Source organism: Oryzias melastigma, linkage group LG24, assembly GCF_002922805.2.
Source record: "Oryzias melastigma strain HK-1 linkage group LG24, ASM292280v2, whole genome shotgun sequence".
In the NCBI taxonomy this organism is placed as follows: Eukaryota; Metazoa; Chordata; class Actinopteri; order Beloniformes; family Adrianichthyidae; genus Oryzias; species Oryzias melastigma.
The window spans coordinates 24,383,655-24,398,945 of NC_050535.1; the positions used below are offsets into that span (position 1 = coordinate 24,383,655).

Genomic DNA, 15,291 nt, shown 5'->3' on the forward strand with positions numbered 1-15,291 from the left:
GGGGGGTGGTGGGGGGGCTGCAGTAGTGAGGGGCCCCTGCAGCTGAGTCTGAATTGCCCTGTCAACTGTTTGGACCCTGTGATTGGCTGAGGGCTTTTGAGGGAGGAGCCTCTCCAGGATGGAGGCTGCAGACTCACACTCCTCAGTCAGCAGTGTGGCCCGTCCAGCCAGATCCTCCAGGGCCGACCAGATGTCGGATCTGTTGGGATCCACCAGCAGCAGCGCCTGAAGGATGGACAGCAGGTGGACAGCAGACGGACTGGTGGACACCTGGACACCGAACAGACGGAGAAAACGACAGCATGAGATGGTAGAGGTATTCCCTGCAGTAAAAGCTCTAACGTGTTTGGTCATGCCTCGCTACATGGCTGAACAACCAACAACTGTTCTGATGTGGACACTGCAGGTATTCCACTCCATCAGTGATGTCTGCACTGAGCTGCAGAAATTTGGCTGTTCTGAGTGAAATAAGTAGAATGGCGATGGATGGGTCCAGGGGTGGAGCGGTGGACCTCTGATTGGAATATCGCAGGTTTGGTTCCGGCCTGCGTATGTGTTGGTCCCGGTGGTTATAGGTAGACTCCAATGTTCGCTGGCGGACCATCAGTGTGTGGACGGGTGAATGGGACTGTGAAATGCTTTGGACCTTCTAAGAAGGTAGTAAAGCGCTTCATAAATACACACCACTTCCCATGAAGGGGGTGTTAGGTCACAAGGGAAGATAGGAAGGAGAGAAGTGAGACCTTAGCAAAAAGTGAGGTGAAGACTTCCTCGTGACTGCTCATGTCAATCCCTCCATACAGCCTTTCCATCTCCTCCTCATCCTCCGCCATGGAATCCTCAAAAGCATCACATTGGATGTTCAGATCCACGTCCTCCGTCTCCCTGGAGACAGAAAGCAGAGATGCATCCCATTCTGATGGAAGCTGCAGAAGAAGGTGAGATCATACCTCATTCTGGGGAGCAGATCCAACAGCTGCAGGCCTGGAATATCACAGGAATATTAGAGCTTTTCATTAAAATCTCATCTTTTGTTTGCATGAACAGGAAATACAATGATTGAATAGATGTGTCTCACAAACATGCTCTAGTGTTTCTCCAGGTTTCTGTGCTGGCATCATGAGGCGAGCTAAAGCTAGCATGACACAACACTACATCCACAGCAGGAAAGCAGCAAGTTTCTCTGAGACCCTTGTTTCTGCTATCTTCCATCCCTGTTGGTACATTTTAAAAGTCAAAATCCATATTCTGTTGTCAGACCTGGCTCTGTGGTCTGATGACAGATGCTGTTTTTGATTTTCCGTTTGTTCGTCCTGTCATAGTCCCCTCTACCCCCCCAGCAGCTTCTGCTGCAGGTTTATTCTTCCTATCAGAGAACATTTCCTCCAGTTCTAAGTTCAGAACAGGGATTCCAGCCAAAGTTTTAATCACATCAACTGATTACTTGTATGGAAATACAGGAAAGGTCAGTTAACCTTCATGGTAGATCTTAGCATCACAGCTGGAGCTACGTGGAGCTATGAGGGCTTGGTTTGATGTCCCTTGCATGTTTCAAGCTGACATGACCTCAGTATGGAATCTGTGCTTTAGAGTAAACTCAATGGGGGAACCGAACTATCCAGAATATACCCTGTTCTAGCTGTTCTGATTGGCTGGACACAGCTGAGCCAGGTAATCAAGCTGGACTAACATTTTCTCTCTTACATAGTGGAAAAAGACAGGCTGCTGCTTTTCTTTAACCATGTCTCTCATGCTTAAACTGACTGCAGCGCCTTATGATGAGTTAGAGCTCAATGTTGTCAAAACTCTTAAAATGACTGAATGCTTGTTAATGACATCATCAATGACACAGAACTGCTCTGAGACCCCTTTCCACAGTGAAAGTGAAATAAATAAAGAAGGCAGCTCTGGACCGGTTCCATTTGGGTCTCCTCGTTTCACTGGGGTGGTCAGCGTGTGAGGATGGAATGACGGCGTACCGATGAATTCTTGCCGCAGTCTGTTCCTGCTGCGCAGATCCTCCTGTTCCAGGAGCAGCACGTTGACCACACCCATCAGCGTCACCATGTACGGCGCGTTGTCGGTGGCCTGAAGCTCATTCACGATCACGCTGAAGCGGTACTGCTGCTTCTTCAGGCTCTGAACACAAACACAGCCAACCTCTCACCACGTGCACACATGTGTGTGCTTGACTTGTAGCTTGTGCAGAATGAGGAGGAAAAAGAAATGGTTAGATGGAGCTGAGTGCTTTGCCATGGCAACCCTTAAGATAAAGAAGTTGTATGGAGTTTTGTCAAGTATGGTGTGCAGCTTTAACATCTGTGCAGGTGTTTGAGGGATCAGAGGTTCTGCTGAACAGCAAAGTAGAGAAAACAGAAAACATCTGAGGAGGAGGGAGGAGCCAGATGATGTATGACCTTGTAGTGGTTGAAGGCGTCCAGAGTCAGGTAACGTCCCTGAGGGTCAAAGAGGGCGAGCGCTGCCAGCAGCTCAAACACCTGCATCTTCACCATCAGGTTAGATGTGTCCAGAGCTGGGGAGAGGCAGGGGGGGCACATCTGAACTTCAATAGCACGGACCATCAGATCCATTCACACATTCACTCTATGATGGTGGCTCGCTGCCAAACACTGGCGCCATCCTTACCACCAGAGGCAATGTGGGGTTCAGTGTCTTGCCCAAGGACACTTCAACACATGGAATCGAACCTGCAATATTCTGATCACAAGTCAACCGCTCTACCGCTGCACCACAGCTGCCCCAAGAAAGTTGTGTGGCTTTAAAAATTGTAAACGTTCAGGAAACAAAATCTAAACGGGCTTATTCTCCATGTTTGGACACAAATGTTTCTCATTCCTACTGAGACTAAAGGACAGTCAGGGATCTTCATGGCTTTTACACGTTTGACACTTTATCGTCAGTCAGTGAAAAAACTCATCTGCCTTTGATTAGCTTGGAATCAGTGCGTGTCCAATCACAAGCAGAAGTTTGGTGTTTTTCTCATGAAAAGATGAAAGCTAAAGCTCGTCCCCAACACTGAAAACAGGATTTAACACTGAAAGAAGTCCACAAAGTAGATGTTTTTTCTGAAACTGCTAAGCTTCTTTGTAAAAAAAGAAGAAACTGGATAGAAAATCAGAATAAAAGAAAATAATGTTCAAAATGCAAAAATGATTTGGAAAAAAACAAAATTTTACTAAAAATATTTGAATATAGTATAAAAAGCCTTAAAAGCATACAAAAAAACATAAAGCTAGAAAATTATAATAATTAAATTAAACTCTGGACCTCTATTATCTTTAGCTCCATAATGCCTTTTGATGCACACTTCTGTTCCAAACTTTCCTTAATTTCATGCCTACTTGTGAGCATAAACCTACATGAAATTGTTCTTATAGCGGAAGCAAAGCTTTGGGACAGTTTCAATATCCACCTCATCTTCAGGTGTGCTGAGCTGAAGGAGATCTCTCTTCAGAGGAATACATTCAGGTTTCAAGGGGTTAAATGTGACCGTTTCATTGAATGCAGTTTTAACCACTCTGCATTATTATGACCCATGGTCTAACTCCTTTTTATCCTCTCCGTGTCATTTTTTCTGCTCCAGTATTTCTACCTGTAATGCTGCACAAATCTTATCTTAAAAAACTATGAGGCGAAAGTATCAACACAACCAAGTACAGCTAGAATCTCAATAAATGTTTGTAAACTCTACAAATAACATCAGAACTAAGACCCTAAAAATAATCGACAGAGACCTGATCTAAACTCAGATTAAATCTAAAATTCAGATTAACCAGAGGAGGATCTAATCTTATTTCCACAGTATTTGCAGTGAGCCGTTTGTCTTTAGGGTTAGCAGTGAGCTTTTGGACCCACAGTGAACAGCAGGTCCTCACCCACCTTGAATCAGGTTCCTGACATACATCTGGTTGTCCAGGATGAAGTGAACCCCTGGGGAGGAGTTCATGATGGCACGAACACAGCCCACACAGGTGAGCTGCAGCAGAGCGTCAGACATACGGGCACAGCCACGGCCTGACAGGTGCTCCAGCGCCTCCATCAGAAGATCCAGACCATGCATTTCCAGGAACTGAATCATCCAAGACTCGTTGCTGGACTCAAGGCGCCGCCTCAAACCTGAGTAGTTCACCTCTGTAGGAACCTGGATATACAGCAGTTTCAATCACTGAAGGAACTTGGAGCTGGAGAGCTGGAGAACATCAGTCTTCAGGGGAGCCAGCAGCTGTACCTGCAGCAGGCGGATGCACAGCTCAGGGTCAGCGTTCTCCATGTTCGCCTCCAGCTTGGCATCTGGGTCGGAGGGAGGGCTTTTGGTCACGCAGTCTTTCAACATCTCCCATTTTGTTTTAGAAGCCATGATGGCTGCAGGGAAGAAACAAAAAAATGAAAACATCCACAGCTCCAGACAAAAGCAGACAAACTGGCTTTAAAAATGCACATTCCGATGACTGCAAAAAGATATAGCCAACGTCATGTCTTCACTGATGCGCATGCTCCTTCAGCCGGCAGGCCAGCGGCAAGGAAACGTGCTGTGGAGGAATGTGTGCAGGCTGTCTGTCAACAATGAGACTGCTCCAGTTGACCTGCTGCTCTGATAGGATCACACAGTCACAATGGGACGTCGTCACTGATATCATCATCATTGTGAAGACAATACTCAAATGTTGCACAGTCCTAGAAGGACGGATAAGGGCTGTGCCCATAATCAGCCCAATGTGTGACGACAAAACGACAGGAGAAAAGGAGATCCAAAGTGTTGGAAGATCTGAGAAGGATCGGCTTTGTGAAAACTGGTTAGCCCTCCAAATGAAGAAATTAAAGTGTGAGGGTTTGGAGCAGGAGAATCAAAGTTTCCTGTTCCTGGCCTTCATAGCTTTCACATTCTGGCTTTTAGCAAACATCCGTTACCTCAACTCAGGAGTTCAGAAATGCTGACACAGAAAAATAGCTTTTTCTGAAAAAAGCTATTGCAATAATCTTGAAGATTCTGTAGTTGGTCTGAGCAATACAGTGACATAAAAACCAAGAATGACAAATACTAGGATTAATGTCTAACTGCTGGATCTTCCATTGAATTTGAAGACAGCATTAGCATCAGAGTAGGATAGTTGATGAAAAATACTACCTTAAAAGTTGCAGCCACATATTTTGAGAAATGGACAAACAAATCATGTTTATAATGGTAAGACTGCTACAGTCAGCCCCGGCCCTGGGCTGCATGGCACTCTAGGCGAAACATGATTTTTGCCCCTGCACGCCCATAAACACAAATACCATGTCCCGACAAAAAGAAGAAGTACCTCAGCTGCCTAGAATATGTTGAAATAAGTATTTATTTTAATTGTCAAGGATTAAATAATTACCGGCTAAAAACATTTTTCAGAATAATGCTACTTCTCCCTAACGAACTCAAACTCTGACCCTTACAATGAAAGGCAGCTGGGCTAAACACTGTTCCATCACTATAATGTTGTCACCACGGAGATCGCTTGGCAGGCACCTCCAGTGTTTAAAGTTTAAGGATTTCCAAACAAAAAAATCATTGCAATTTGGCATTCCCTCCAGCAGATGCCGCCTAGCTCACCTATCCCCAGGACCGGCCCTGGTAACCATGACTAAATAATATGTGGATTAATTCAACAAAAGCTACATACATTTCACCCATCCATTTATTTTCTTTGGTGGGACCGAGCAGTGGCGCAGCAGTCAAAGCAAAAATGTTCAGCCACTTCCTCCAGCTCCTCTGGGGGAATCTAGAGGCATTTCCAGGCAAAGACATGGTCTCTCCAGCGTGTCCCGAGTCTTCATCAGGGTTTCTATTGAAGTGCCGTGTCAGGGAAACCTCCCCCTGGAGGTCCGGACCAGATGCTCCAGCCACCTCAACTGGATCCTCTCAATGTTGAGGAGAAGCGGCTCTACTCCGAGCTCCCTCCGGGTGACAGAGCTTCTCACCCTATCTCTGAGGGAGCGCCCAGACACCCTTGGAGGAAACTCATTTCAGCCGCTTGTAGCCAGGACATCACATGACCCAGAGCTCCTGATCATACCTGAGTACAGGAACGAAGATCAGCCAGTAAATTCAGAGCTTTACCTTCTGGCTCCGCTCTTTCTTCACCACACCAACAGACCGGTGCAATGACAGCATTACAGCTGATCTCTGCTCTCCAGTACTCTGGAATAGACTTTCCCAGGGAGTGTTAAGAGTCGGATTTCCACAATAACTGGAACAAAGAATCCAGCCCCCCTTTTAGAAAAGAGGAACCACCATCCCAGTCTCCCAGGGCAGTGGTACTGCCCCTGCCTGTCATACGAAGCTGCTGAGCTGCAGTAGCCGAGACAGTCCTACTGCATCCAGAAAGATTCACCCACCTAAAGCACCTTTCCACCAAGGAGCTCTTCAACTACCTCAAAGACTTCGGCTCCAGTGATGACAGCCCCACCCTGGAAGCTCCAGCATCCGTTTCCTCAACAGAAAGCGTGTCAGCAGGGTTCAGAAAAGCCTTGAAGCATTCCGTCCACTGCAGTCAGAGTCAACAGCTCCTCGCCTGCCCAAACTCATAAACTCAGAGATGGTCTGAATTTAATCAGGAATAAACGGTGTTTATTTAAAAAGGGCCATTCATTTTCAGAAGTGAGGTTGAAGAAAATGACTGTCTGCTTAAGTCTGATCTGATCTTCTGAGAGCCAAAAAAGCACCAAGGTTTAAAGGATCTGGAATGTTGCTGTCAGGTTTAAAGGACCAAGCAGGAATGTGCTGAAGGAATGAGAGAAAATATGTGAGTTACAGTTACTACTGCTGGCAACACCCTGACTTTATCGATTAGGAAAGATCAGCAGTAAGCCTGAGGCATGCAGCCTCTGAGGAATGTGAGATGTGCTTCAACAAGTCCAGGTCATTGAAGGGAGAGCCATGTCATTCCTTCAGGATGCTGCCGAAAAGAGGAGGCAGGAAGACGCGCGTGTCCTCCACCGCATTCCTGAAGACACTCAGTCATTTAACAAGTGCTTTGAAACCACAGAGAGAAACATAACCAACCAATGCTACATGCAACACAACAACCACAATTAACAATTCTCTCCCACTCCTCCTGCGGGGAGAGCAGGAGAGACTTCAGCTTCCAGGAGGCCCCTCGGTGTTCCTGTTCTTACATCCCCAGCTGTCCTTCAGCCCATCTGGATGAAGCTCATCTGCTAAACTATTTAAACATATAGTTGGAGAGTTAGATGAGCTAATCTTTCTTTAACAGTTCTGGTATCTCCTGTCCGTCCTGGGAGATGATCTCTCCTTCATGTGGACATCCCTGAGGTTTCTTCTTTTTTCCTGAATCTGTTTTTTTTTTTCTGAGTTGTTCCTTACAGGGAGGGGGGTCCAAGGACAGGGATAAGTAGTTTTATTTAGTCGGTTTAGTTTTTAGCTGTTGTTTATATTTTATGACTGACCTTCTGCTTCTGTATGAAGCCCAATGAGACCATTGTTTTAGTGGTATTAGAGCATAGAAATAAAACTGAATTGATTGACAACCAACATACATCCAACACAATTACATCCAACACAACAACAACATTACAGTCAAGACAAACAAACCTACATCCAACACCCCGTCCCCCGCCCAGCTCAGCTGCTGTCGTTTAATACCTGTGTACAGGTGATTGTACTCATCATGGAGAACCAACAGAAACCAACGATCAGTGGGGTCATGAGACCGTTCAGGTTCTGCTGTTGGACCGGGAAGATCCCGTTCGGTTACGATCAGAACAGAGGAGAATTTCAAAGATGAAGAAAAGCTCAGCTTTAACCCGTACCGGACCAAAACCCGAACCGGAACGTCGATCTGTACACTGTGGTTGAAACAGAAACATTTCCCCGAACACAACGTTTACTGTTACAACATAAACCCGTCTCAAGACCGAACAGAACCGACCCAAACAGCGGTTTGGGGGGGATGCTCTGGCTCGCACTCACCCAGCTGAAGGTGGGGGGTCGGTGGGTGGGGGTCCACGGCTCCAAGCTGCAGGTCTAAACTTTTGTGACAGTTTGTACCGACGATGACGCGTCCCTGCGCGCTCTGACCGCGTACCTTTACGTGGTTCCGATCAGACCGATCAGCATCAGCGAGCGAGTTTAGAGGGCGGTGTCAAGCAAAGGTGGGTCGGGCCACGCCCCCACGGCCACGTAAAGTTGTCAAAGGTGCGTTTCCGGAGGTAATGTGGGGGAAGTCCCGCGGAGCAGCTGGAGCCACGTTTGGACCGGCTTGTACAGAGCTCAGTTCCGAAGATTGGCTCTCACTTTGGCTCTCCGTGCATGTTGTCAAGCAGGGGGCGGAGCTAAACCACAGCTGTTATTCACATGCATAAGAGATTCATAATACATGGAGGTGCCTCCTCCTGGTGGGGCTTCCACCAGCGCAGAGATCATCAACATTTTCACGGCCACGCTCTCTGATGAAGTTCTGAGCTGCAGCTGTCCGGGTCTGCCTGCAGCAGCGCCTTTCCACCGGGAGGGGGCAGTGTCTCCCTGCTGTGGCAGATGCAGCTCCGCTGTGGGATGAAGGGATGTTCCCGATGGATGTTCCTGACTGGAGGAGCTGAGGTGAACTATACTCTACACAAACCGACAAGGAACTATAGGAGGTCTAAAGAACGTGCAGGATTTACACATGTTAGGTGTTGTAATATATAGAATAGAATAGAATAGAATAGAATAGAATAGAATAGAATAGAATAGAATAGAATAGAATAGAATAGAATTCAACTATATAGTCTTTACAAAATGTATGTAAGAATGTTGGGAATTTCTTTTGGTGCCTTTCAAAGAAGTTTGTCCTTGAGAGTGCAGTCATGTTTTAAGAGAAAAGAGGAACATTATAATTTAAGAGGTAGTTTTATGTTTGAATCCTGCAGGGCAAGAACAAATGTAAAATGGAGATGTTCTGTTTTTGGTACAAAACTTTGGAAAGTATAGGTATTAAATTAGTCAATACTCTTAAAAAAGTAACAAAAAAAGATTGATACTAGTGAAATTGAATTTTGTTTTAGTAAATACGTGTGTAATTATGTATGTATGTTGCTGTAATATATGTATATGTAGTATGTATGTATATGTCTATGACTTTGTACATATGAATATGTATTTGGTTAAAAATGTTGTTTTCTATATTTGTGGCATATTTGTCAATTTGATGATGTGTGTTAGTTGTATTTTTTTGGGCTTTGATTAGCATGATGCTTCAGAACATTCCTTTTTGGTTCATGTAGATTATCATTTAAAGGTTGTGAAATGTTAAGTGCATACAACCACTTAAATAAAAACTTCTAACTTCTTTGCAAATGTCTCAAGTACCCAACAACAAAATACAGTTTGTATAAAACCAGAGAGCTTTAGCAATATATGTATACAAATGTACATTGTAGAATAAATAGTTACGGGAGGAGTTAATGACTACAGTGAATGAAGTGACATAAATTCAACAGATGACGTGCAGGCGGTGTAAGTGGGGATTCAGTCCACGTGTTATTGTTGTGAGAGGATGGAGTTGGTGTTGACTGTTGCTTGTGTATTCAGTCTAGGGGTGTTGTGGGGTCTAGATGTCAGGAGGCAGAGTTCAGAAGTCTGACAGCTGTCTGGAAGAAGCTGTTCCAGAAGCGGGGATTTTAGCTCGGAGACTCTGTAACACCTCCCAGGGGGTAGGAGGGTCAAAAGTCTGCGTGATGGGCCGCTGGGGTCTTTGAAGATTTGCTGCATTTCTGAGTCCGAGCCTGATTGTCTCTCTGCACCGGGGTTCTTGTCACTCTAGCCGTTGCACTTCCTCAGAGTCCTTAGGAAGAAGAGGCGTTGGTGACCTCTCTTTACCAGCTTGGAGCATCCGCTTGTCTGGGTGAAATCCTCAGATGTGGACTTTCAAGGACTTCAAGCTGAAGTTATTCCATCTGTGTTTCTTCTTTTTGATGAAATGAATAAAGATGTGAAAATAATCCAAACATTAAAATCTTTATTTTCTGTGAGTATTTTTTATTTGTTTTCCATGTTTTTCTAAATATTTCATTTTACTTTCATTCTTGAAAGAAGAGGTCATTCTTTCATTGTGTTCTCAGGTTTTTCTCAGAAGCTTGAGAGGAAACTCTAGTGATGTATTATCTCCATTAATTGTAAACAAACTTTTAGTGGTGTATTCTCCTAAATGTTTGGCATGAGTTTATAGCACAACATCAAATCAAAATTACTTTATTAATAAATTTGGGGGGGGGGTTAAACATTTTGATCAACTAATCTAAACTCATTTCACCTGCACAGGTTCCCCAGATGTCATTCAGTTGGTTCTGTTCGGTTCAATTGTCTCAGTTAAGTTCAATATGAGGAAGACAACTATCCAGAAGACCATCACTGATCCCCTCCACAGTCTGGGGAAAGCATTAAACTTCACACCTGAGGAGGCTGGCTGTTCACAGAACGCCGTGTCCAGCAGATCAACAGAAAGTCTAATGGAAGGAGAACTGTCAGGAGAAGATGATCCAGCAAAGAGGACGACCGTGGGCTTCAGCGGATTACCCAAAAGATTCAAGAACCTGCAGACATCCAGACAGAGTGGAATGAGGAACAGCTTCACAAACCTCCAGATTCAGGAGATGGACTACTACATCGTGGTTCCTCAGGTCAAGACACTTCTGATCCTGGACCACCGGAGGAACCGTCTTAACTGAGCCTAGGAGAAGAAGGACTGTTGGCCAGAGGTCAAAGCTCCTGTTTTCTGATCAAAGGAAAGTGCGTCTTTCATTCGGGAATCGAGGTCCAAAGGTTTGGAGGAAGACTGGTGAGGAGCAGAACCCAAACTGCTGGAGGTCCAGAGAGAAATCTCCACACTCAGTCATGATCTGGACTGCAATGTCCAGCTCTGCTGTTGGTAAACTCTGCTGTCTTCAACAGTCTAACAGATCTTCATGACTCCTCCTGCTGAGGATCTAGATGGAGATGAAGATTCCCTCTGCCAGCAGGACCGGGACTCTACCTGCATTGAAGATGGACATTTCATCCAGAAAATACTTTATTTTGGTTGATTTGATGTGATCAGAATCTCTGTCTTTATCTTTTTTAATGCTGTTTTTGTGGGTTTAATGAGCTGAAACCATGTAAAAATAAACAAATTCCTTAAAATCAATGAAACTGTAGATCTATATTCTATGAAAGTTGAATGTTTTGACAGGAATTGTTAAATAACATTTTCCACGATTTTTATAATTAAAGAAAAGTTCCAAAACACTCAAGAATGAAGTGGTAGATTCAGAGTTTCCAAAATCTGGGCTTTCCTGCAGTGATTGGTTTGAATGTGTGTGAAACTCTCTGTACAATTAAGTTCTCACTTTCCTTTTCTACTTTGCTGTGTTGATCCTCATCAGTTACTTACTGATTCAGAGAATTAGTCATTATCCTATGAATACATTCTTCCCAACAGTCATTTCTTACCTTATATGGTTTGTTCTTGGGGCATTTAGGATGTGAGATATTTGTCTCTTTTGCAGACATCTTCATATCTGGGGCATCAGAGTAATTCATGAAACTCCAGTAGTCGTAAAGAAATAATCAAGTAAATTAACTAAAAAATGAATTTTTTTATTCTATTCCAGCTTCTGTGATTTTGAGAGAATTATCCCAAAGTAAATCTTGAGTTTGTAACTTCCTTCCTAAATCAGTCCAGAGAGCCCTGATCACAGGGCACAGCGGTGACATCACCATTTCAAGAAAATCTTCCAAAGAAATCTTTCTGAAGTTTTACAGAGTTCAACCTACATGGAAGCAGGTAGAAGAGAAAAACATGAAAGCAAATCTTTAAGGTAAAGTTTTATTACAAAAGTCGTACTGTTCACTGTCATCCACAAGCAAACGTTCAGAAATGAGATTATTCTGATATGAGATGTTATTATGAGAATAACATTTAATAACATGAGGTATTCCCTTACTGGCTACACTATGGGCCAAATTAAAAAATGCACTTTTTCCCTCAACAAATGTTTCTTAAATACCGTTAAATGTTTATGATAATGTTTAAAACAAAGATAAAAGATAGTGTCACAGTAATGAAAACAGTTCATTTAAAAAATATCAATTACTGTCAATAAATGGAAAGTATGCATAACATTCATATAGATATGTATTTACAGTATTTACAGTCAGACACTATACAGAAGCTGGATAACAACATGAGCACGATAAAGAAGCTTTGGCAAACAACAAAAGGAGTGCGCACGTTTGGCTAAATGTGACTTTTACACGTGACGTAAACAGGGCTACACGCAGAGTAGAAAAACAAGCCAGACTTTCAAAATCCAGTGCAATGTTGAATGAGCAGCATCCTGACCCCCCGGAGTTCTTGCATTGAGTATTTGGTTGTGGGAATAAAATGTCCTGAGCAGACTGGGACACCCCAGTGGTGAATCGGGAAAACGGCAGCTTGGTCATTTGAACCATGTGACATGAAGACGAAGAACTTCCTTTTTACAACCGTCTATGAGGTTCTGGTTCCTGACTCTGAGGTTCTGTAAACGTGTCCGAGGTCTGCAGACTCTACAGCGCAGCTGTGGCTGAAGGAAGCGCCTCGTCTGCAGCCCACACCCAGACCCCTTTGGTCCTGAGTTGGTCAGTTGGAGGACGCCGGCACATCAACGGCGAGCGCCGGGCTCCGGCTGGGGCCCTTGGGCAGGGATCTTTTGAGCTCTCGGTTTTCGGCAGACCACGACGACGCCCTCTTGGTGGTCATGTGTCGGCGGGTGTGTTTGGTCAGGTGGTCACTGCGCATGAAGCGCCGGTCACACACGGAGCATACAAACTTCTTCTCGCCCGTGTGGGTGCGGCGGTGGCGGGACAGCTCGTCGGAGCGGGCAAACTTTTTCTCGCAGCCCTCCCAGTGGCAGCTGAACGGCTTCTCACCTGCAGAGCGAGAGGGAAAGTTACACCTGCGCCCTCTTTCCTGTGACAGATCAGGTCTGGATTCTCAATCTCAGTGCAGATTCAAAGGCAGTCAGACCTGATCCCTGTCACGGGGATGAGAACCCCAAATGTAGGTAAAGACCTCAACATGCGGGTGGTACCTGTATGTGTGCGCAGGTGAGCCTTCAGGTGGGAGCTCTTGAAGTAGGTCTTCCTGCAGCCGGGGAACGTGCACACATAGTTCCTTCTGCGTAAGAAGTCGGCCTGCGAGGTGGCGGCGCTCGGCCCTGACGGCAGGTACACTGGAGCTGGGGCTAAGGGGAGGAGCTTGGTGCTGCCCAGTGTCATGACGGTTTGTGTGCCCTGCTGTGGTTGGGGGACGGGGGCCTGAGGCACCACGAACATGACCGTCCCCTGAGTCACAGCAGAGCTCACCAGCAGAGGCTGAGCAAAGCCTGGAGGGGGGGACTGGGGCAGGATGGGCTTGGTCCCCGCCTGAGTCTGCACCTGCACCGGCGCCTGGACAAAGGCCGAGATCATCCCCGTCTGGCTGTTGACCGGGAAAACCTGGCAGAGCACCGGAGACGACGGGAATGCTGCGGAGCATGGTGAGGTAGAGGAGGGGGGGGCGGCTGACGAAGGAGCAGCTTTGCTGTTAGGAGAGGGGGAAGGTGTGTCCTTCTCCTGTGGGGGGTGTTCTGGAGCTGGAAGCATGGAGGTTTCCGGGGTGGGGGGTCCGGGCGTGGCGGTGCTGAGGCTATCGGCTGTGTGGCGGATGACGCTGGTGGCCATCGCTTTGCAGGACAACTTAGTTTGAGGTGAAAGTGGTGATGTCTCTGAGGTAAGAGGGGAGGACCTGGGGGGGGACCGGCAGGTCTGGAAGTCACTGGGAGGGGGGGAACAGGTAGCAGGACTGGAGCACAGTAAGACGTGTCCGCAGGAAGAGGGACTGGCGGTGGAAGCTGTGTTGAGAGCTGTGCTGGTGGAGGCCTCGCTGTAGCTGGGGCTGTGAGGAGGAGTCATACACTGTGGGGGGGGGGATATTATTCAGAAAGGAAGAGCTGATGGAAACATGTCTGAAACTTTATTTTTGGAGAATCAAACCCATTCTCACCAGAGAAGACAGAGCGATCATGTCCTTCGCTGCATCGGCCCCCTCCTGCTGAAGCTGCAGGGAGTCACCTGAGTCTGAAGTGGGGGTCAGTGGGCGGGGCTTGAGCAGCTTTTGACCCCAGAAGCTCATGCTGACGAGCGCCTCGGCCGCCTCCAGGTCGTGGTATTGAACGCATGACTTCGGCTCCATGGGCGCTGTGACCTGTCCCTTCACACCCCCCACCTGCAGGGGGCGACATCAGGAAACCTTATATTCAATCTATTTATACATCTATTTTTATGTGTAAGAGAAATAAAAGTCATGATCGATTTTCCTGTTTTCCACTGAAACCATCTGATCGTTTTCTGAGTTCAGCTCCAACAATCTCAAACAATGAAAAAACGTTTTTCAAGACCAAACATCATTTTGTTTAATACATAAATGATCTAATGGCTGACATCACATCTGCTGAAGCTACGGACTCTGCCATGGCCTCACTGGAGAGCACAGAGCAGCTGCAGCTCTCACGGGTCAGAACTGGTCACTAATGCTGGTTCTGATAACTGAACTAAACGTAAGCTGTAAAGCAGAACTGGAACCGCTCCACTTTGATTCATTCCTGTTAGAGTCACAGGAGATCTCTGACTCCATGAAATGTTGTTACTAAGGTAGAAGAAGAACTGCTGGAAGGCCTGCCTTGCTTCAGGGCTTCAGGGCTGCAGCATCCTTCATTTCTGTTCTCCTACAGATCCGACCACGAGCAGCTCTCCTCATCATCACAAGTGTCAACAATGAAATCATGAACTCCAAGCTTACAATGTATTTGATCCAAGTTGTCTTGTTTTGGAGTATTAATTCTTCTAAAGAGATGATGCATATTGATAGACGTATTTGTGTGTACATATACACACATCAGTAAACAAGATTAGAGCAAACACTGTCTTTCTGAGAATCCAGGAATAAACACACAGACCAAAAGGAAAACATGCTTAAGCATCTCTGAACAAGGAGATGCTGGTTGATGGTAGATTACTCACCCCCCCACCTCCAACGGAGCCCCACATAACTGTTTGAGAGGTAGGGGTGTGCCACCTGCAGGGGGCGCACTGCAAGGGCAGAAACAGCCCCCCCAGCTCACCTCCAAAGACTCCCACTTTGGTTTTGTTCAAACTGTTTTTCTGGATTTTCAGTCCATGTTTAACAGAGTTCCTGCTGCTCGCTGACCAGACAGATGGAGGAAGAGCAGCAGCAAATCAGC

General features: G+C 45.9%; 2 protein-coding genes across 2 annotated transcripts in view; both read right to left on the bottom strand.

Moving 5' to 3' along the window:
- Positions 1–8,496, bottom strand: part of LOC112158109 (inverted formin-2) — a 17,510-nt gene extending 9,014 nt beyond the window's left edge. The window contains exons 1-8 of the mRNA XM_024291308.2: positions 7,985–8,496; positions 4,250–4,383; positions 3,901–4,162; positions 2,418–2,533; positions 1,980–2,139; positions 951–984; positions 744–885; positions 1–270 (exon numbers count right to left, since the gene is read on the bottom strand). Coding sequence (XP_024147076.1) covers positions 1–270; positions 744–885; positions 951–984; positions 1,980–2,139; positions 2,418–2,533; positions 3,901–4,162; positions 4,250–4,378 — 1,113 coding nt within the window. The 5' untranslated portion in view covers positions 4,379–4,383; positions 7,985–8,496. The remainder of the gene's footprint in view (positions 271–743; positions 886–950; positions 985–1,979; positions 2,140–2,417; positions 2,534–3,900; positions 4,163–4,249; positions 4,384–7,984) is intronic.
- A 3,340-nt stretch (positions 8,497–11,836) lies between these two features.
- Positions 11,837–15,291, bottom strand: part of klf11a (Kruppel-like factor 11a) — a 4,927-nt gene continuing 1,472 nt past the window's right edge. The window contains exons 2-4 of the mRNA XM_024291727.2: positions 14,055–14,276; positions 13,102–13,966; positions 11,837–12,940 (exon numbers count right to left, since the gene is read on the bottom strand). Coding sequence (XP_024147495.1) covers positions 12,651–12,940; positions 13,102–13,966; positions 14,055–14,276 — 1,377 coding nt within the window. The 3' untranslated portion in view covers positions 11,837–12,650. The remainder of the gene's footprint in view (positions 12,941–13,101; positions 13,967–14,054; positions 14,277–15,291) is intronic.